The sequence below is a fragment of the Pseudonaja textilis genome, chromosome Z (genome assembly GCF_049901715.1).
Source record: "Pseudonaja textilis isolate UNSWEBS1 chromosome Z, rPseTex1.2, whole genome shotgun sequence".
Taxonomy (NCBI): domain Eukaryota; kingdom Metazoa; phylum Chordata; class Lepidosauria; order Squamata; family Elapidae; genus Pseudonaja; species Pseudonaja textilis.
The window spans coordinates 30,105,144-30,127,904 of NC_142008.1; the positions used below are offsets into that span (position 1 = coordinate 30,105,144).

The following is a 22,761-nucleotide window of genomic DNA, read 5'->3' on the forward strand; positions in this document are numbered from 1 at the left end:
ATTGAAAATATGGATAATCTGTATTATCCATTCATGTTAATTAATGAACTTCAAATTTTGTTCGTATTAAGAAAAATTAATAAGAATTAAAAACACCATGTATGTTTAATACCATACAGAGGCATGCCACATTTGTGTGGGTTGGAAATAGGTAATAGGTTACAGGTTGAAGACTTTAAGGAAATCTTTTTTTACCTAGCTAAACAGATTCATTGAAAAACTAACAAATGAAATGAAAGACGCTGGAAATCTTGAAGGAATCCTATTGACAGGACTCACAAATGATGGAGTCGATCTGATGGAAAGTTATGTAGATAGAACAGGTGATGTTCAGACAGCAAGCTATTGTATGCTGCAGGTTTGTATCTTTTATGATTCTTGATTCTTAACAAATGTATCTTTTCTTTTATGTATACTGAGAGTATTTACATCAAGACAAATTCCTTATGTGTCCAATCACACTTGTCCAATAAAGTATTCTATTCTATTCTATTCTATTTTGAAAATAATCTCAAGCTTCAACATTTGTGAAAGTATTATGCTTGCTTCACCCATTTATGTTCCTGCTTGCCTTTGAGGTAAATAATTTCTGTTGTTTCATTTTATTATATATGTGGTATCTTCAGTAAAATATTTTGTGAATATCTTCCCACTATTTCTAAATCACAATTTTTAAGTTTGGGGACAGTATATAAAATGAAAGCAGAATTATTTTTTGTGAAGATTAGCTAATTTTTTTTTAACTTTTGCAAAAAATAGCCCATAATTTTTAACTTCATCAAAAAAATTATTTTGTTCTTCAATGCAATTTTTTTTGTTGATATCTACTTTTAGGGCTCTCCCTCTGAGGTGCTCAAAGATGAGCGAGTTCAATATTGGATTGAAAGTTATCGGAATCTGTTGGATGCATGGAGATTTTGGCATAAACGAGCCGAATTTGACATCCATCGAAGTAAACTGGATCCCAGCTCAAAACCTTTAGCACAGGTAAGTATGGTTACAATTTTCCTGGCTGCGTAGTATATTTAAGGACCTGAGTTAAAGTTTGTCACTATCTTGCTTGTTAATATTTTACAGCCCTATTCACACAGAGCTAATCTTCCATTTATGGATGAGCAACAGATACATTTGTCAACATTATTTTGGGGTTTCAGGTTATATTAATGTTATAATGAAAATCATTTGCTGTTGTGTTTTTGATGGTATAAGGGAGATGTATGCTTTATTTTTTTTCCTGTTAGGTATTTGTAAGTTGCAACTTTTGTGGAAAATCAATCTCTTATAGCTGCTCAACTATACCACATCAAGGCCGAGGTTTCAGTCAGTATGGTGTAAGTGGATCACCAACCAAATCAAAAGTCACAAGTTGTCCTGGTTGTCGCAAACCTCTTCCTCGCTGTGCTCTTTGTCTGATAAATATGGGCACTCCGGTTTCCTGCTGCCCAGGTATGTCTCCCTAGTTTGAAATTGTTCATTTAATTCAAAGATTTCTAGCTCTGAAAAACAATTGTTTGAATTCTTCAACTGTTTTTCTTTGTATATTATTAATGAAACACAGGAGGCCCTCACTATAAAAATTTTCAGCTGTCCATTGAAAACTTATCTCTTCGTTGAGGCTTACCAATATAACTGCTGGAAGAATTCTTTTCTTTTTAACTGGTATTTCATTGTTTTCATTATAAACTGCTTGAAAAATAGTTTAGTGTAGGAAATGGTATACACTGGCATATAAAAATATTACATTAATATTTGAATAACATTGTCTTAGAACACTGTATGTTGCTGATTTTGACTGAATTTAATTAACTTTGATTACATTTTCTTTGCTGTGATATAACTTAAAACTGCTTTACAGTAAAATGCAATTAAAAAGCAAGCATTTTCGGTAAGTACCAGGAGACAGACTCAGAAAAAATAGCACTCATTAATTGTCTATCTTATATTAAAACCAGACAATTCATGATCTGCGGGGATCCTCTTTTCATAGGTGTTTCCTTATCTAAACAGAGAAACAGAATTATTGAGGGTAGATAATAAAGCAGTGGGATTGGGAACAATGTCTGACTTCCTAGTGGTTTCCCTATTGATTTTCCTTCTGGGAAATTGACTGGGGGCATCAGAAGTCTTCCTTCCTCTCCTGAAGTTCTGGCTGTCCCGCCATCCCAATAAGGATATGATTGTGACCCATACACTTGGCAGTTGTCTTGCATTTAGGATGGTTGTAGTGTCTCATGGTCACATCATGACCATTTGGAACCTTCCCACCTAGCTTCCCATAAGCAACATCAATAGAGAAGTCAGGAGAAAAGGTTGCAACTTGCCCCATTGCCTTTTCTGCTTAAAAGACCTAGTCTCCAAAGCACCTGAGGGCAGAACAAGAAGCAATAGGTTGAAACTAATCAATGAGAGAAGCAACTTAGAATTAAGGAGAAATTTCTGACAGTTAGAAAAATTAATCAGTGGAACAACTTGCCTCTAGAAGTTGTGGATGCTCCAACACTGGAAGTTTTTAAGAGATTGGATAAACATTTGTCTGAAGTAGTGTAGGATTTCCTGCCTAAGCAGGAAGTTGGTCTAGAAGACCTCCAAGGTTCCTTCCAACTATTCTATTCTATTCCGTCTTCCTGCTTGTGTGGTTTGGGGGTTATGGTGGCACCTGGGAGTGCCAGGTTTTTCATCAGTACATGATACGGTTATATGATATTGCACTTCACTGCTGCATCACTTAGTGATGATGGAAATTCCAGTCCCAAATTGCCCTAATAACTCAAGAATTGCTTGTTTGTACTGTTCACGTCAACAACAAACCCATAACTGAAATCCAGGAATGCTGTTTTGCTTTATCTCAGCTTGTTGTTTGGCATGGGAGAATTGTCAATCCAAAGTTGTCTTGTTCATGTAGAATTCTTTGAACTCATGTAGAATTCTTTGAATTCTATTCCCTGCTTTTGTAAACTCACAACACAAATATGTATGAGGGAAACAACTATTTACTTTAGCTGCATAAAATAAGAGGGATCCTGTCAGACAAATGACATGGCCATTTTTTAAAATCCTTTTTCACAATGAAAGGCTTCTTCTACTGTTTGTTTAGGATGAGATGTCATCAGTAAGCAGATAAATAAGACTGTTACACAGCTCAACCAGAAGCTCATTGCAAGTTGTGGTGGAAGTCACAACATAGGTGTCTGGATGGGGGAAAGCAGACTCAGAGTCAACCTAAATAAGGCAGAGTATCTTGATTAGGAGACAATTTGATTGTACCTTTTTTAAAATTTTTGGTAGGATTGTACTCCTCAAGAGCAGGAGGATGACAATCTGGGAATAGTCCTGAACACGTGGCTCCTGCTCAAAAGTCAGGTAGAGATCATTACAGAGCTTCACTGGAGCATCAGTTGTGGCCTTAACCTGGAAGATCATGCTCTACTTGCATTTAGATATTGATTTACTACAAATTGCTATGCACGGGGCTGCCCTTGAAGATCATTTGGAAAATTCAGCTGTCCAAAGTACAGTTACATTCATGCTTAGGGGTCAGTTACAACACAACAACAGCAGTAATTAGTGGTCATTATCTATAAAGCCTTATATGATTTGATACCTGGATATTTTTGGAATACCTAGGAATCTTTCCCAAAAGTTTCTTCCCTCTGTACATAAAATAACCAGGGAATGCTTGCTAAGAGTGTTAATTACCAGGAAGTACAGTGAGAAGAAATCTGGCAGCATGAATTCTTTTCTTCTCTGCAGCATCTCCCCTTAGTTTGTTTCCCTGACTAAAAATAGCCCCCATTATTATGGCCTTCTTAAGCAAGAAAAAACAAGGCCTTCATGGATTAGAAATATAAACTGTGTTCCACTATTAAATTTAACTTCCAATTTTTAACATTGAAATAATTTAATTTGATTACTATTTTTGAGCTGTTGATTTGTATTGCATTTTATATATAAATTCTCTAAATTGGAGTCCTTATAGTTTCAGATGATAGATACCCACTGTACATATATACATAAGTAGATTCAGGTAAGATGCTTAGTTTCCCTTATTTTCTTTACAAAAGTCAAATTTGAACTTATATAAAAATAGTTCATTTGAATTTGGAATACTATGGAATGAGATAAAAATTAACATATAATAGATATGAAACAGAACAAGAGACTCATAAAACATTTACTGTTTGATTATTTAGTTTTCATTGCAATGGGTATTAATAAAAACATAATTATCAATTCCAAAGATTATTAGTCTGATGCTTAAAACATGACTAAATTTTTCAACTTTTGTATCTGTATTACCTCTTTTAAAGTGTTCACAAAAAACATAATTGTTCTATGTGCTGATTTTCTCTTTAGTGACTTAATAACAGCTTTTCTGCTGGTACAGTACTTAGTAAGCAATTCTGATTGCTACAAAAGCAAATCAATTGATTTTTTTTTTCATAAAGGAGGATCCAAATCAGATGAAAAAGTGGATCTCAGTAAGGACAAGAAATTAGCTCAGTTCAACAACTGGTTTACTTGGTGTCACAACTGCAGGCATGGTGGTCATGCTGGACATATGCTCAGCTGGTTCAGGTAAGAAACTAAAAACAATACCATGTGAAGCCAAGAATCTTTGTTAGCCTTATCGTGTATCTGTACTTTTAGTTAATATGTTTACACATCAATGTATATCAACCAAATTCTAATTCTACAAAATATGTAGAAGTAAGAACTATATTGAGAAACAGATTAGTAAAAAATAGAGCACTTAATAAATATAAGAAAAAAATGTGTACATTCAATGAAAGCCTATCTCTGTGGAGATTCGCAGTTATCCGGGTTATCTGGGTCATGATTTTCCCAAAAGTGCTTTTTCAAGAGGCAACTGGACGTTCTTGTTTTTTCTTTGAAGACCTTTCATTTCTCATCCAAGATCTTCAGCTCTGACTGGGTAAAGAATGGAAGGATTTATATTCCTTGCTGACATTCTCCACTATCCTCTTAGAGTTGAAGTAGCTTCTTGGATGAGAAATGAAACGCCTTCAAAGAAAAAACAAGAAAGTCTAGTTGCTTCCTGTAAAAGCATCTTTGGAACAACCATGACATGGATGACTGTGAATCTCCATAAATTTTTAGCTGTGTACTTTGGAATGAATATCCTTTGAACGGTGTGGGAGTATGAACAGATTTCCAGAAATATTGCAGACTACAGAAACCATTTAAGCTTCAGTTTGAAATGCAGACAACACAGACTTATCCCCAATAGCCTGTGCCTGTCTTCAACAGTGAAGGGACAGAGGCAGAAAACATCCTGCAGCCAAGAAGGCTCCACACCATTTGCACTACTCAGGTGACCCCAAGGACACAGATAAACCTCCAAGTCCTCAATGACTCTGTAAAAAAAAATGCAAACGACCAGCTGTCTGCAAGGAATATAAACCCTTCCATTCCCTACTATCCAGTCAGAGCTCAAGAAGTTTCTTGGATGAGAAGCGAAATGTCTTCAAAGAAAAAACAAGAAAGTCCAGTTGCCTCTTGAAAAAGCACTTTTGCGATATTCAATGGAAGATTTAAGATTTCAAAAATTTCACCTGTTTTTCATTACGAAATCTAACAATCATAACTCTAAATACCATTTGCAGTTCAGTGCAAAGGTTCACAGAATAGATTACACATCCGCAAGTATTGATATATAATTATTTGTTAGAGTTTGCAGCAGAAATTCAAGTCCAGACAACACACAGATGACTGATTCAGCAGGATCAATAATTTCTTTATAAACATATTAACACGAATAAAGTTTACAATACCATTTCTTTCAATGTAACATAAGCAAAAACACAAGCAGCAGCAGCAGCCCAAAGCAGGTATCAGTTTCAGCAAGCAAGCAAGTTGGTTTCACTTTCAATTCCCAGCAAAGCACACAGAGCCAAACCACACCTAAGCTGTTAGCTCCCAAGCTTTACTTTGTTAACCATGTCTCAACCAGTTAATGAATATACTCTGACATTATTTTAAAGAACTGTTATAATTAGTATTTTTGCCTGAATTTTTATAATTAGACTAAATGGCCAATTTATCTTTTAATGCATTTTTAAAATTTGTATGCTGCCAGCAAAACTTATTTCTCTTCCAATAATAATTTTTTAAGCACAGTCTATCAATAACTACAGAACTCTTTAATTAATTACTGGCTCCACTGTTCATAAATATCTCTCACTTCGTCTAATCTTCATCCAATGTTAAGCATTTTATTCCATTCTGTATTAGTAGGTCAAATTTAAGTATTTTTCTTCTTTAATTGTAATATTTCCATCTAGTTTTTTGTAACGTCCAACCTTTAAAGTTCCAATCATTTTTTTAAAAATTCAAAAAAATAAAAGCATTTTCCCATAGGGAGGATTCTTACAATTTCAAACCCTTTATTTCCTATCTATATAGACCTGTCCATATGTAAATTTCTAAAATCAATGTTCTAATCACTTTTTCACTTTTTTAAAAAAAGGAAGCCCTTAACATCTTGTGCTGTAAACTTGATAAATTCAAAGTCTCCTAATACCGAAAAAGCGGTTAATCAGCAATTTCCAAAAATAATTATAAAAAAAGTTTGTAAATTCAGTGCCTATAAAAGCACCAATCACAAAAAGTAACTTTGTGATGCATTTTTAGGGCAATCCCATCCTCTCCGTCTAATGGGAAATTATGAAGAGTTGATCTACTAATTGTCTCCACTTTTAGCAAAACCATCTTCAGTTAACCATTTCTTTCCTTTTAAGTCTAGAAATGTTTCTGTAGAAAAATATAGCCTAATCTATAATTATAAACTATAAAATTATAACTATAAAATATAACCTTAAAAATCTATAATAAATATCCATCATTCTATTTATAGGGTTAATTTTTCAATCTTGGGAACTTAATTTTACATTTAACAGCTATTCATAAATCACATTTCTAAGCCCTTTCTTTTCTAAGCCTTATCTACCATAACTATATTCATATTTCTTATGAAAAATATATGCATAGGTATTTTATACTATGTGAACAAAGCAGTTGTTCTTAGAGTTAAACAAAGTAATACTGTTTTGTTTTTTCTTCATATACAGAGATCATAATGAATGCCCTGTTTCAGCATGTTCCTGCAAATGTATGCAGCTGGATACAACAGGAAATCTCATCCCAGCAGAGGTGGTTCAGCCATAAACTAGAGCTTTTCTAAGAATTTTCACATCATCTCTCTAATTCACGTCCTTCACAGTCCAAATACATACCTCAGAACAAGTTATTCATGACTTCCTTATAATAGAAATACAAATCATTTAATCACATCAGCAATTTGTGCAGATGGTTTTTGATGTGCTTTACATAAACAAGTTCTACTGGACTGAGTTTTTCAAACATGTCCCCAGGTTTTATTCAGTGGTTTGTGAAGCAATTCTTTTCGGAGGGTTCATTGAAATGCAAAGGAAGACTTATGTTATCTGCACCTTGAGGCTTCTATCTAAGATGAAGTACTGTTGAACACTCTTTATGAATTTTATAAACTTCCAGAAAACTGTTCACCAGAAGGCAAATAAATGTGTTTTAGATGTATTTTACACTATTTTTATTAGTATTTTTTCTTACATCTGAGAAAGTTTCTATATTTTATTTGCTCACAGTACACTATAGTTAGCTATAATCTTGTAACAATCTTTTGATTAGCTTAGGTTTTACTTAGTTTGAATAAATAGATAGTAAAGCTGAATTTCAGTTAGTGTGAATTATATTCATCTGAATATTGCTTTGTTAGGACACTCATTTTGATCACAGAATCTTAATGAAGAACAATCTGAAAAAAATAGCTCAAATCACTGATAGTAGTAGGTGCCACTTACCATTATTATATTAATGATTTGTGCATCAAATACCGTTTCCCCAAAAATACAACTTATCCTGAAAGTAAGTCCTAGCTTCATTTTTAAACATGCACCCAATATAACACCTACACCCAAAATAAGCTCTAATTAAGATCCCACCCACTCCAGGGTGCATGAGTAAGAATTAAGCTTGGAGCTGCCATACTACTTACCTTTGGACAGCTGCAGCCAGGCCTCGCACACCCCACACCTGCCTTGCCGGCCCACTTCTTCTGCAGCTGGCAAAGCTTTCCTGAAGACCTCTGCAGCCAATAACAGAGCTTCTGATTGATCCTGAAGAAGTTCCTGAAGGCCTCTGACAGCGAAAAAGAGGCCAGGGGAAACACATGCAAAATAAGACCTGGTGCCTTTTTTGGTGGCAGAAAAATAAGGTAGGGTCTTATTTTCGGGGAAACACAATGTTTCACTGCAACTGTTTTTCCATTGACTAAAATCTGTTTAAGATACAATAGAAGCAATATAAACATGTTACCAACAACAAAACAAATTGATTGGAATAGCAAGTTTATTCACTTTATCAGAAAGTTTATCTTGCTGATCAAATGGATTTCTTTTTACCCCTTGTACATTCAGTGCTGTAGGATCAGGAAGGGAAGGAAAATGCTATCCTGCATGAGTGGAAATTCATTTAGATAACATTTGGTATATCCTGGTATACTTATTAGTCTACATATTTTCTACCAATTACTAATATAACAAGCATGCTATTCAAAATTTCAGTAGATAAATTAAAACTCTACTTTCAATGCAATTTAGTAACTGCTTTATATAACATTTACCTAGTTCAATTTTATATTTTGTATTGTGCAGGTTAGTATTTAAGAATCATGCAACATTTTAATTGCTTCTTTTTGTTTCTTGAAAAACATCTTTTTGTATGAAAAATGTTCTTCAGAAACCTAGATAATGGGCGCAAATAAAAGGAATATAGAAAATGAATTTATTGTGCTTATGGAAAATGGCTCCATTTGTACCCAGGATGTGAGCAACATCTATATGCATACCTGTTTTATAAGGGAGAAAAATCCTTAATGGATAAATTATATTTATGTATAGTTTTATTGTGTGATATGTAGACTTTCTCATAGTACTTCCAATCAAAATTTTGTTTCTAATTTGATAATATATTTTTGGAATATTAATAAACAATTTGTTTTAATAGTCTCAAATATTAAGCCATTAAATGCAGTTTAGAAACTATGTTTGTCTTTGTATTTGAGGTTCTTGTATTTGAGGTACATGGATAGTAAATTGTCTTGCACCCATATAAACATGAGCTGATATCTGGATTTTGAAAAGTAGGAAATTTTTATTTGATGAGTAGGGACATCTTGCACCAAGTTATTTTAGTAGATAGCCATGACATATTGCTAGATAGCTACTCCTAGAATCCCCCAGTTAGCACAATGACTAGAGAATTCTGGGATTTGAAATCTATACATTTTAAAATTGCCAAGGTTGAGAAACTTTGTTATAGATTATCATTTACCAATCTGGCAATTTCCAGATAGCTTAGGTTTGTATCATCCAGAATTGTCAACTAGGTTCTGGTTATTGCAGTTGTGGCATTTCAACTACTTGGATTCCACTAATGCGGGTGTTTCCATTTTAACTAAAATATTCTTGATTTGATTGCAGTTTTGATTATAATTATTAGATTAAGCTTTTACTGTAATTCTGTATTGAAACATTGAGGTATACTTCATTTTTAACCTTTTTAATATACTTTTAAGATTTAATATTTTTGTGAAAAGAAGAGTGGAGCATTACCTAATTTTGGATCATTATTTTGCATTTTATGGTTAGCAAATATGTTTACATGAATTGTTTTTGCTGCCTTTAAACTTTATTAAATACGCATATACTATAATTTTGTTTATTTGCCTGCCTTTAGATTAAGATTTCTTACTCCATTTTCATTCTTAATGAAGGTCATGCTATTTCAGTGTTCATCTCTTCCAATTTGTTCTATATTATTTGAATTAATTTGTAAAGTATAGTATATAACAGGATTGTCAAACTCAAGGCTGGAGGGCTGGATTTGGCCCATAGGGTGCTTAAATCTGGTCCATGAGGCCACCCTGGAAACAGCAAAGGACTGGCCCAGTGCCTCTACTAGGGAAAATGGGCTCCCAATCTCCATTTTTGGCTGGAACGGCCTCCCACAACCCTCTGCCAGTGAAAATGGAGCCCTCCCAAGCTCTGTTTTCACTGGCAGAGGGTTGCAGGAGGCGTTCCCAGATGAAGACAGATATTGGGAGCCCTTTTTTACTTGCAGAGCACTCAGGCCACCACAGGCACCCCTGACTGCTACACCCACTCTGACCCCCATAAGGTCAAACACAAACCTGATACAACCCTAAATGAAATAGAGTTTGACATCCCTGGTATATACTATTTGTTCTATATAACTAATTTAAATACTTCAAAAATTTAAACAAGTAGATTTTTTTTCTTTTTCCCCTTTAGCAACTTGTGTTGAAGACATATATTACAAAATCATCATAGATATATTTCCCTTTCTGCAGAAAATATTTATTCCACAAAAATTGGAAAGTTGTTAGTATCTGAGATCCAAGGAGTTTACAGCCAATTGTTGAAAACATTGCAATACTCCTTTTAAAGCATTCATAGTACTGCTTATGTCCTGCAATGTGTGCTTGAGGCAGAATCAAACAAAAATATTTTTTTCCCACATAATTTTAAGGAGATGAAAAATCACAGGTTAAGGATATGCAGAAACACTTGGCTTACAACATTTGGTCTGTCATACAATAGAATAAATTTCATCTTTTTGTTGTAAAAACAACTCAAAATGAACAGAAATGAATGAATACCAATAGTTCTTATACTGCATAAGTTCCTATGTTAAAGTACTTATCCTCAATTATTTCTGTGTTGGTTGAAATTATGTAATATTTTCTAAGAAAAACAATTTACTAATACAGGTAGTTCTTGGCTTACCACCATTCATTCAGTGATTGTTCAAAGTTAGGATGGTAACCTGAACATTTCACAATCATTTGATCATGTTCTGGACTTACGGCAACCATTTACAACTCAATGCAGTACTCTGAAAATGCCATTTTGACCTTGGCCAGAAAGTCATGGGACGTGTAAGTTTCTGGGAAAATGTCCCCCAGCATCCTATACTCATACTGGCCATTCACATATCCTCCCCAATTCTTGCCATTTTCCATGCTCCCTCCCCAAAGCTTGCCATGCCTCCTTCACACCCATAAGCATTACCATGCCATCCTAGCACCTCTCTCACTTGGCCTTATCATGACACCCTCACCCTTATGCATTCCCTCACATTTCCCCCAACTTTTGCCAGTCTTTTATTTGAAAAGGGCCACTTTTCTTCCCATATACAACTTAAGGTAATAAAAATATCAATACTGCTTCCTCCTATTTCCCCCACAACAACCTGCAAGGTGAGTTGGGATGAGAGTGACTAGCCCAGGAATGGACAACTAATTTTCCCAAGGGGCCACATGAGAAATAGACTGTTATGGAAGGCTAAACCAGAAGGCTGAGCTTAATACTAATGAATATTAATTTTACCATTTTATAAAAAGCAGTAAACTGTATGGTTCTAACTTCATGCAGGCCAGACAAGGATGCAAGGGCCAGGGCCATAAAATGCCCAAGTTAGGCCTAGCCCGAAGTCACACAAATGATTTTTCATGCCTTAAAGCAAGACCAGAACTCACAGCCCACTAGTTTCTAGGATAACAATACCTCAACGACTACACCATTCTGTCTCTCAAAACTCAAAAGTGCCAAAAAAAATTTAATCAAATTTTGGAACCATCTGTCACAGTGGCAATGTACAAATAAAACATTAAAACATAAACAGTATATAATATTTAAAAAGGCAAGGATGGATTACAAATCTATGTTTAAATTTAAAAGTTAATTAAATGTATCTAATACTCTGCCTCCTATTGTTTTCCCAAAAAAACCAATCAAGTGAGGTGAGTTTGGCTGAATGACAGGCACAGTCATCCAACTAGTTTTCACACAGAAGGCAGGACTAGAATCCAATCTTCTGGTTTCCAGCCCTCCCACGCACACCTTTCCTAAACCCCAGTATCATTCCCTTGCATTCTCATGCCACTGGCAGTCACTTTCCCTCCACTGGCTTGCTTGAGAGCCATCTAGGAATTGCAACTTCCTGATTTAGTTGTAGGAAACCAGCAGGAAGTCACCTAGCCTAAGGACAATAGGATTAAGTTAACAATAGTAACCAGGACTGCAGGAATTGCTATCACTAAGTGGTGAAGTTACACTTTACAATCACATCATTTAGCATGAAAATTCTGGTCCCAATTACCATTGTAAGTTCAGTACAACAGTTTACTTCAGTTGTTTCTTTTCATTTCCAAAGTGGAATCTGCCCTTACTACAGCAAGCTCTGCATTAATAGTTTCTTTTTCATACTTATATATTAGTTGATATAGTTCAATCTTGTGTTTAAAAAGTTTAAAATCTTCAGTTTAGGTTTCCTCTTCAAATTAGATAAATTATCTTTTGGAAATAAACATCACCTGGGTCACTGATTAGTCTGTTATATTTTGCATTTTTGTCAAATCAAGCATTGCATTAATCAATTATAGTAACATGTCTGGCTAGCAGTCTTTGCTTTCTAAGAGACCATTTTCTGAATGCAGAGTGAAAGTGTCCCTACTATTCATAAAGCTGTTTAATCTATAATTCCATTGCAGACCATTTCTGAACTATTGTTCAGACAAAATGGCTAAAAAAAGCCTCTGGGTTTGGGGACATATATTCTTATATCAAATTTGAACTGTATCAAAGTATTCAGTGGTCAGAAACCAGTTATTTTAAACAGAACATTTTCAAGCATTCTATGTTGTATCACATGTGATTCAAGAGTTGTCTCCTGTATTTTTCTTATAGCATAGTGGGTTGCATTCATGCTATTGATGGGATAAATTGGGAATAAACTTTTGGATTAAAGTAATAGATATTTATGAAGCATAGAGGACTATTCTAGATCTGTGATTAAGAGAGATCTACAGTTAGAACGGCATATTTTTTTTCCAGAAGAAAAAAGGGATAGATGTAGGAAAAGCACAAGCTGATTAGCAGCAAAATTCCTATTCTTATGGACAATAGATAACTGCAAAGTGGCTGAAGCAGCAGATGTCATACCACCTTCAAAAAGCTTCAATCTTTTCTGCATCACTAACGCAGGAAGCAAAATGTTCATAGGATCTTGGAGGTCTTCTAGTTCACCCCCTGCCCAAGACAGGAGTCATTATGCTCTGGACAGATGATTATCTACTCTTTGCTTGAAAACCATCAGTGAGGGAGCACCTATAACTCCAAGAGGCAAACGGTTCCATTGATTAATCCTTCAGGAAATTCATCCTTAATTCCAGGTTGAATCTCCATCTGATAAGCTTCCAATTGCTTCTTAACCTGCCCTCAGGTGCTATGGAGAATAAATTGATATCCTTTTTCCTGTGATATCACTTCAAATATTGGAGGCCTGTAATTAGGTGTCCTCTAAGCCTTCTCTTCATTAAGCTACAATATCTAATTCTGTTATTTAAGTTTAATTCACCTCACATATTTGATCCAGTTGAGATTTATGAAATGCACTGAACTCACCTTTACTACACTGATCACTGCTATCAAAAGGACCACAGTACTGTAAATTGCCAAGAATACAGAGTGGAGACAGAAAAAAAGGGAGTTTGAAATTCACACTCTCTTTTTCATTTTGCTTAGTCATTTTAAGGTTTGTAACCAACTTAGATTTTTTTATTTGAATTATTTTATTTATAACTGTTAATTACATCTTAAAATGAAACTTTTTTCCTCTTACAACTTTTAATTTAGCTGTTGTGCTTCTACACAGCAAGATTTTATCCATCCTAAAGTGAAATAATTTTAGAATGAATCCATTTTAAGCAAAGGACTCCTGCCACATATAAAGTATTTATTAATGATGAAAATGACACCATCTCAAAACAGATTGTAGCAGATTACAGAGATTAATTGTAGGCTAGACAGTGGGTAAATCAAATCAGCTAACATGCCTCATTAATATATCAAAAATAGTTGAAGTATTTCAGGCTTTGATAAACATCATGTACACATTTCCATAATTGTGTTATTGTTTTAGACAGGTATTCATATGTAGGAGATAAGCAACTCTGTCATTCTTTCCAAGCTTTGCATACTCAAGTCAGGCTGAGCCTTTATTGTAGTAGAAGTGTGATTTGCTCAGTGAAACTTCTTTTGAGTATTTTTTACATACATATATGTATCTCAAAATGTTTACATTAAAGATACTGTCCAGTGAAGTCCACTAATAGGAAAACAAATATGAAATTCAAAAGTTTGAGACATATGGTAGACACACAAATTAGAAAAAATTGTTCCTCACAGACGCTCTTCATAGTTTTCTTCAATAAACAATACAAAAGGATCTCACAATATCAAGATAAGCATCAGTCATACATCAGTACTGAAAGGGTAGTATTCAGGAAATTCATGGATAACTTTTACAGCTTCATTGTACATTGAAAGATCTGAAAGAAATTGGACAGAAAATCAAAATAGAATGTAATGTTCTTTATTAAAATACATTGTGCTCTAATGATGCATTAATCAGATTTTTCATCTATTTTGAAAGAAAAGGCTAAATTACAATGTTAATCCAGTTGCAAAATATTTCAAGGAATTGCTTTTAATATTGTGGTTGAATCTACAGATAAATTAAACTGCAAGAGTTTTCAGGTATGAAAGTATATCCATAATAAATCTTTATATAGATGAAAAATCTAGGCTAAACATCAGTTAGGATCCTGCTCAGCTGAATATATGCTCATATTTATTTTTCAGATTAAGAAATTTTGAGAGCTGGTCTACTGTCGCAAAGTTGTGAATATTTCTATATTCACATGCTTAGACGTGGAAACAAAAACTATGATACTGAAACACAGGCTCCATGTGGATTTAAATTCTGATGTAATGAAATTGTGCATATTACAGAAGAATTAACAAGAGACTTTGAAGAATTAGAAGCTTATTAAAGAGTAAGAAATAGCCACAACTTGAAATACAAAAATAACTTGCTTACCAAACATGTTTTTATCTTCTTTGAATTGTATATATGATGAACATACGATACTCAATTGATTTGTAACTCTTCCTACTACTTCAATAATACCAGAGATCTCTTCTTCAAGCTAGCAAAGTAGATGAGAATCAGCATTTCCAAAAATCAGGAATTTTAGTCATTTCAATTACATTTGGGAAAAGCAAACTAAAATGAAGTCTTTCCCCTCAGTTAAAATTAACCAATAAATGAATTTTCTAGTAACCATTAAACAATGCTTTAACAAAAAGGTTTAGTCTGTATTAAAGATTTTAAGAGGCCATAGCAGAATAGAAAAGATCCCACTCAGTATTTTCTGCTCATAGAAATAATTTCTATTTCCTCAAATTGCAACTTAAAATTAATTTCTTGAGAGCCTTTGGCTTAATTGATACTTGCTTTTCTCTTATTGGCATTTAAATTACCACACTTAAAACTGGAGTCTGTACTTTGGTTCTGTAAAAATAAAATGTAATTGACTCCATATCAGTCAGTATAGATGACAAGAAAGTAAGGCATATAGCATCCCCACAAAATTATATGACAAGAAATGATAGTGCTAGGAGACACTATCTTTGGCACACAAAGATAAAAGGAAACAGATATCAAGACATGCTTTAAGGAGATACTTTTTCATCCTACAGCAACATTAGGATACGAATTTATTTCATGATAACCTTTTCATAACTTGACATTGGTGTATTACAACATATTAGCATTCAAATTAAAACTTCCCAAACCAGTAAAAATGGTAAATCGTAATAAATTATAAGACTCTTTAATGTATATTCATACGTACAGGTGTATTTAGCTCAATTGCTGCATTTTTTCCTTCTCCATCAGATAGAAAGAAGAATTTCCCAGATGGATGAATCTATCAAATAATTCATAGTAATATTTTAATACAGAGACAAAGATACACACAAAGAAAAAGTGAGGTTCGCGCTATGTGAGTTAGAATCAGGAGTCTAGTAGCATCTTCCCTTTTTATATACAGGTAGTCCTCAAGTTACAGTAATAAAGCCAAACCATTTTGGTGGTAACTTATAATGGTTGTAAAGCAGGATGGTCATGGACTTTATTTGTGGCAGTTACTAAATGAATTATTGTGGTTAACCAAATGCTGCTTCACTGTAAGTGGTTTTGTCCCAAACAGGAAATAAATGCTAGTTAACTGTTGTAAAATGTAGTCGATACTGCAAGCAAACATAAATGCAACCCTATTACTGAGTGTTTGAAGTGCAATCTGGTGACTGGTAGGAGGGGCTGTCAGAATTTTGAAACTAGGTCATAAGTAGTCCTCAAGTAAATCTACTAGAACTTGAATAGTAGCTATTGGTCATAAAGTTGAGGACTATCTGTATAATTTTACTGAAAATGATTAAACACAAGACTAGTACAAACTAAAATAAGAGAAAAAGGGGGAAAAGGCAAAAAAAAAATGAAAGAAAAAAATAGAGGTACAAAAATAAATAGCTTCCAATCTTCTTTACAACAGTTATAAGTACAATTATAATGTAATCTTCCTAAAACTCATAATAATAAAACTTGCCAGGGGCAAAAAAACAGGATCACACGTGAAGTTCCAATTAAACTGATTTACTACCACTGACACCTATGAAGAGAAATCTACTTAAATAAGCGGAGTATTATTTTGGTGCTAAACATCAACAAATTCAAGACAGGTTGGACTTAGCCTCTTTAGTAGCTATGCAGAGATTCTAGGCTGATTCTTCTTTTGACTCCACCCTCAGGTTTTGCCACTCCTTGTCCGACAAAACCATATATCATAAGTTATTTTTCTTTTTTATACAAAAAGTCCCTAAGAGATAGCTAGGTCCCAATAAATGTAGCTTTGTCTTTTCTCTAACTGCTAAAGTTTGTTTGAACATTTCATTTCGTTATGTGTTCTTTATATTTGTTTGTGTTAGTTTTCATGTTCTGTTTAACACTATGGGTATTTATGTTGTATGTGTGTGCATACACACATACATTTGGCTATTTCAAGGAGTTCAGTCACCTTCACCAAACATTCCTCTATGATAATGCCAAATGGAAAAATGCCAAATCTCTCCATCTTTGTGTGTACAATCTCGCTACTGGTATCATAGAAACATGACTTTTCAAACTGCTTATGCATCAGCTCCAAGAGGAAAAGTTGGTAGCACCTTTCCAGCTAACAAATTTTGTTAAGACAAACTTTCTTGAACTGTAGCTCACTTCACCACATGCACAGAGTGCATCTAGTGAAATGAAAACACTGGTGCCTCTTAATAAATCTATTAATCAGAAGAAATGTTACGAGGCTTCTTTTGATTTCAAGGTTGATATTGAATTATGATCTATTTGTAGTAATTGAAAGCACTCTGCTCAAATAAACTTTGCTCATTCTACAATTATAAAAATTATCACAGAATTACTAGAAATTCATGCTTTATCAATAAACAAATGTATTCTTAACAGTATTTCAGAAATAACTTCCAGTTTTTAAAAAATAGCTACTACTACATTTCTTGCCTAGCCTATTACAGTTCATCTAACTTATTAAAGTTAGCCTGAGATTCTGTTACTGTATATGTGCTCAATTAGAGTAGGGTGAATTTTGTGTGATCTATGAATACCAAAAATAAGACACATGATCCAGTCATTGCTGCAATCTAAACAGATTCAGATTAAACTAACTGCATTTAGTTATGTTATGGGACATCTAAGCCTAGTAATAAGTGATTTTCATTTCAGTTATCTAAGAAAAAGGGCTGAAAAAATGGCTAAAAATAAACTCTTCACAACATTGAATACCAGCAGAAGCCTAGCCATACCTATTAAAGCTTCGTTAGCCACTTACGGCTATCTAATAATCTTTTCAGTATTCTTGTGCAAAGGAATGGGATATCAGGCACTAGGCCAAATTTATTATTTTTGATCCAGTTCAGGTGATTGTGTGCTGGCAGCATCATGAATAAGATTCTTTTCAAATATTTCTATGTCCTATTGAGATAGCTGGCAAATTTTACCTGAAGAATACAATCCCAAACATAATGAGGATTTCAGACATAATGGGCATTAGGGATTATAATCTGCATGTTGAGCTGGGCCTGGATCCTAACCAGCAATCAGTGCAGTGCTCACATTAAAAGTGTTACTATGTTAAACCATTTCATAGCAGTAGGCAGGCAACTTCATTCTGTGGCAATTGGAGCTTCTGGATCATTTACAGGTCCACTGTGAAACAAATTACTGAGGTACTGACTTAAGGTTAAGAGCATGACTACCATATCCATGTTAAACTGTTGAAAGCAACAAAACAAAGGAAAAGTATAATCAAACATTCAAAATTCAAGAGCACCAAATACACAGATATAGAAAAACGATGCCTCTCTTTATTTGCTATACTACTTGGATCTCTTTGTACCTTTTTGTTATTCTTAATTGATAATAAGTTGTTTTTAAATTATGCATTACATGACCAATGGGTAATTTTCTTCAACTCAGTAAATAACACAGGCCCCTTATAAAATATAGGGAAGAGAAGCCCCCCAAATCTAAATTTAATATGATATAAGTCACTAATTTAAAGCACCACTGTAACACCTCCAAAATTACAACCCTTGATCATTAGAGAAAATTTAGTCTAAAGAGGAATACCTCAATATGCGTACAAGTTTAACAAACGGCCTATCTCATAGTAAATATTTCATATGCCATCGCTATCAAGAATAATATGAAATATAAATGACTCCCCTTACTTGAAATAAAAGTGCTGGAACCTACCTGCCTGCCATTTCCCAGATCAAGAAAATTCTAAGTCGCACTAACTGCAGAGAACTGCCTATTACCTTTTCAAGGCGTCCCACGAAACAGACTGGCTTTCCGACGTATTGCGACAATTGACTCGCGCTGACACGAACGCGGGGGCCTTCTAATATATCGGCCATTGCAAAAGGAAATCCAGGTGAACTCCTCGGCTGTTGGCCTTGGCGGGAAAAAAAAAACTTGACTTCCGCTCTCGTGCCAGAGCGCAAGCGTATCGCCACCAGCAACTAAAGGCACGTGGAAGATCCAACCTCCAATAACGTTCCAGAACAGCAACGTCCGCTAGGCACGTGATAGACCGACAAGGAGGACAGGCGGGCAAATAGCGTAATGCGCAGGCGCCCTGTGTCAATGTGCGCTGACGACCTAAAATCATAGCCTCCGGGATGCATCCTGGGTGAACCGGAAGTGAAGTTTGTTGTGGAAAAGTGTCTAAAAGAGGTGGGTGTTTGATGGAGCCGAGTAGGGTTAATGCTACGGTTGGATTCCATTTGCTGACAGGGGAAGTTGGAAAATGTAACTCGACGGACCAATAATTGCGTGATACCCTCAATCGTTAACCGGGACACGAGACGTTAATTTGGTGGTTTTGACGTCTGAAGTATTTTGACGGGCGAAGAGTTTCGGATATGCTCATGAGCTGGTTCGGAATTCTTGAGGCAATTCTAACAGATTTTATTTGCATGATTAGCGAGAATATCAGTCATGCACAAGCTTGATTTGGAAACCTCTTTCTTCAGACCTAGTTGCGTGTGTGCATGTGTCTGTAATTTTCTTGGCAATATTTTTAGTTTTGCTATTGCCTTCTTACTAGGACTGAGAAAGAGCGATTTGTCTCACAAATCTCTTTCTAGTTTGTGCCTTAACTCACATCAAACTGGTTGCTTTAATCTTATTAGAGTACAGCTGCTTGTGAAACTGGTCCTTTTGTGTTAAAAATGGGAAGGCTTGTTACAGCTACAAGTAGTGTCTCATTTGCAGCTTACAGTGGCACTGGAAAACCTTAGCGATAATAATGTCCACTCAATCCTACAAAATTTGGTTTAATTTTGGTTTAATTTTGTACTTAGGTAGCCCCAAATTTAAACATATTGTTTTTTTCTGTTCCTGGAAAATGCTTTTTTTTTCCTTGTCACAACTACTGTACGAAATGTTTTTTTTAATGCATTCTATTACCTTTTTTGGAAGGAGCTAGGCTATAGCACTTGTGACTGAAAACCAGAGGCTCTTGAATATCCAGAAAATAATTAGTCCCTTCCATTTGAACACTGAGTGGGATAGGAAATGTAACATCTTCAAGATAAGTGAAATTAGATGGTGATTTTTTACTGGGAGTCACTAGTATTGTGATATGTCCTGTTTTGTAGGTGGCTCGCTATAAGTGCTTGATCTTACTGCAGTTATAATTGGGGACTAATATGAACTGCTAGGGAATAATTTCAACTTCCCATCCTTGGAATTAGAAGTGGTTTAAGACAGGAGTCCCCAACCATGGCCCACTATTGGACTTTGAGCTGCAGAAGTGGTGGACAAGCATGAACATGTGTGCACATCCCCACATGCTCAAGCAGTGGGGGAGATGGTGCGTGTGTGCTCCATTTGTGTGAGTGGCAGGTGCAGGAACCGGCCACTCACCCACCTACGTGTGTACTTGCCACTCATGTGGACCCATCCCCTCTACCTTCCCCTGCTAATCTGCAAAGCTGGAAAGGTTGGGAAACTTTGGTTTAGGAGTTCATGACTGTCATGTAATCATGGGTTTGAACCAGATCGTTACTAGTCCAACTTGATTGCCTCCTTTAGATCAAGTGTTCATCTCAGAAGATGTGTGTTGTCATTTGGTTCTATGGAATTTTTCCATTACTCCACTATCACGGAGAGATCACTTTCTTGTGACAGTATTGATTGGATGTACCAATCTATCAGTAAGATTGCTTGTAGAAATGCATAATGGATTCAATAAGTTTGTTGGCAGCCCTATGGAAATGCTTTAGTGCAGTGGCCCCCAAGCTTTTTTGTGCCACGGCCCGGTACCAGCATCACAAAATGATCCGCAGCCCGGTACCGGCATCAGCACGCATGACAAGGTGAGCTGAGCGACCGGCCAGCCAGCCGTCCCCTGCTTCTCCCCGCCACCTTCAACTCCTCCTTTGTACCTTTGTCAATGGGCTTCGCTTCGGGACGGCTTCGGGACGGTCACTCGGCTCGCCTTGCCTTGGGTGCTGAAAGAATCCTTGCACCTTAGTTTCGTTCGAAGCCCCCCCCCCCTTTGATGAAACTAAGGCGCGAGGATTCCTTCAGGACCTAAACGCCGCTTTCCAACCGGAAAAGCTCACCCGGAAGCACTTTCTCGTCAAACAAGATGGCGGCGCCCAGTAGGAAATGTTCCACGTACCAGTCCGCAGCCCGGTGGTTGGGGACCCCTGCTTTAGTGTACAATCAGTTTTGTTAAGGTGTCTGGAATATGGAGGCAACCAACATGTTTAACAATATTGCTTCCAAGTGGCCTCTTCCCATCTGCTGATCCCATGTAGCTCCTTAGTTTAACTGAGGCAGTTTGAGAAATTAAATGGCAATAAAGATGGCAAAATAATTCATTTAATTATAAAACTCTGTGAATAAAATGAAAACTAAGAGATTATATATGTTTAGACATAAATAAGAACTTTTTTGTAAGTCAGTTGTAGGTCAGTTACCTTTCAAGGTTACCCTTGAAGAGCATTTGGAAACTTCAACTGATATAAAATACTGCTGCATGGATAATAAATGGTGTCAGTTTCACATGACATGTAACTACAGTACTCCATGAACTGCACTCCCTTGCCAGAGTGTTTATTGGTGCAATTAAAGGTGCTGGTTTCATCTTTACAGTCCTATTTGGCTCAGTACCACATTACCTCATGGACTGTCTTTTTCTCAAAAGAGTTTCTACCTGGTAAAACTAATCGAACAGGGCATGCTGTAGCCAAAATGTGTTGACTGGTAGGAACTGGAAGAATGACTTTTTCTTGTGTAGCCTTGCCTTATTTAATATTCTTCCCTAAGAGATAGTATGGCTCCAGTCATGTTGGCTTTTTGCAAAGCTTTAAAAATTTGCTGTGTATCTGTGCTTGAGGTTCAGAGTGGGTTAAAGCCCTGTTACTTAGTTTTACTATTAGTTGATTAATTATAATGGCTGCTGTTTGTGTTTATTTATTTTGTGGCTACTTCTATTTAATGTTTTTGAAATTGTTTTATAATTTTAGAATTGTAAGTCCTCCAGGACACTGGGTTGAGTTGGGCAGCTATACAAATTGAATGAAAAACAAACAAATAAATAAATAGTAACACAATTATTAAGTGAATCTGGCTTTCCCATTGACTTTGCTTGTCAGAAGGACACAAAAGGTGATCACATGACCTTGGGATACTGTAACCAATATAAATATGAACCAGTTGCCAAGCATCTGAATTTTGATCACATGATCATTGGGATGCTGCAAGAGTCATAAGTGAAAAATGATAAGTCACTTTTTTCAGTGTCATTGTAACTTCAAATGGCCACTAAGGGAATTGTTATAAGTCGAGGACTACCTGTATTTGAAGTATAAAACTTAATTTAAAATATTATTGTTAATCTACTGAGATTTGGGCGAGTATCTTTGAGACAACTCTTTTTAAACTCTTTTTAAACTCTTTTTAAACTCTTTTTTACTATCAGCTGTTCTTCCCTAAAATAATCTGGTTCTTCTAAGAACAATCCAAGTTTAAGTCAGAATAGCTACATCATCAGCATAAAGGAATTCATCCAGCTCTTATTGTTAAGTTTAGGTTGCTGGAATTCTGCTTTACTGTGTGAAATGCTAATGCTTAGGAATTGACCATTCCTGCTTCAACATACAAAGTCTATGTAGTTTTTTAAATTAACAG

The 22,761-nt window shown here is 35.4% G+C and overlaps 3 protein-coding genes across 10 annotated transcripts in view; 2 read left to right on the plus strand and 1 right to left on the minus strand.

Annotated features, from left to right (window-relative positions):
- MIOS (meiosis regulator for oocyte development) overlaps window positions 1-9,768 on the plus strand; it is a 125,188-nt gene extending 115,420 nt beyond the window's left edge. For all 5 annotated transcript variants that reach the window (XM_087918130.1, XM_087918131.1, XM_026706314.2 and 2 more), the window contains 5 exons: window positions 200-358; window positions 835-987; window positions 1,242-1,446; window positions 4,446-4,575; window positions 7,089-9,768. In XM_087918130.1, the coding sequence (XP_087774256.1) occupies window positions 200-358; window positions 835-987; window positions 1,242-1,446; window positions 4,446-4,575; window positions 7,089-7,185 (744 nt within the window). In that variant the 3' untranslated portion in view covers window positions 7,186-9,768. The remainder of the gene's footprint in view (window positions 1-199; window positions 359-834; window positions 988-1,241; window positions 1,447-4,445; window positions 4,576-7,088) is intronic.
- Window positions 9,769-13,861: 4,093 nt separating this feature from the next.
- RPA3 (replication protein A3) lies at window positions 13,862-19,087 on the minus strand. The gene is made up of 4 exons (XM_026706317.2): window positions 18,876-19,087; window positions 15,839-15,913; window positions 15,022-15,130; window positions 13,862-14,470 (listed from the first exon to the last, which is right to left on the minus strand). The coding sequence occupies exons 1-4, from the start codon at window positions 18,972-18,974 to the stop codon at window positions 14,394-14,396; spliced, it is 360 nt and encodes a 119-aa protein (XP_026562102.1). The 5' UTR covers window positions 18,975-19,087; the 3' UTR covers window positions 13,862-14,393.
- Window positions 19,088-19,176: 89 nt separating this feature from the next.
- The window catches only part of UMAD1 (UBAP1-MVB12-associated (UMA) domain containing 1), a 47,111-nt gene continuing 43,526 nt past the window's right edge, over window positions 19,177-22,761 (plus strand). The window contains exon 1 of one of the 4 annotated variants that reach the window (XM_026706316.2): window positions 19,177-19,293. The gene's annotated coding sequence lies outside the window, so the exon portion shown is untranslated. Of the gene's footprint in view, window positions 20,435-22,761 lie in introns of all 4 variants that reach the window. The other 3 variants (XM_087918134.1, XM_087918133.1, XM_087918132.1) reach the window with 3 other exon arrangements.

Coding starts and splice junctions, on each gene's coding strand:
- RPA3 (XM_026706317.2), bottom strand. CDS start 18,974: ATGGCCGATATATTAGAAGGCCCCCGCGTTCGTGTCAGCGCGAGTCAA. Junction 15,131..15,838: donor CAATTGAGCTAAATACACCT/GTACGTATGAAT, acceptor CTACTTTGCTAG/CTTGAAGAAGAGATCTCTGG. Junction 14,471..15,021: donor AGAAGATAAAAACATGTTTG/GTAAGCAAGTTA, acceptor AATTTCTTTCAG/ATCTTTCAATGTACAATGAA.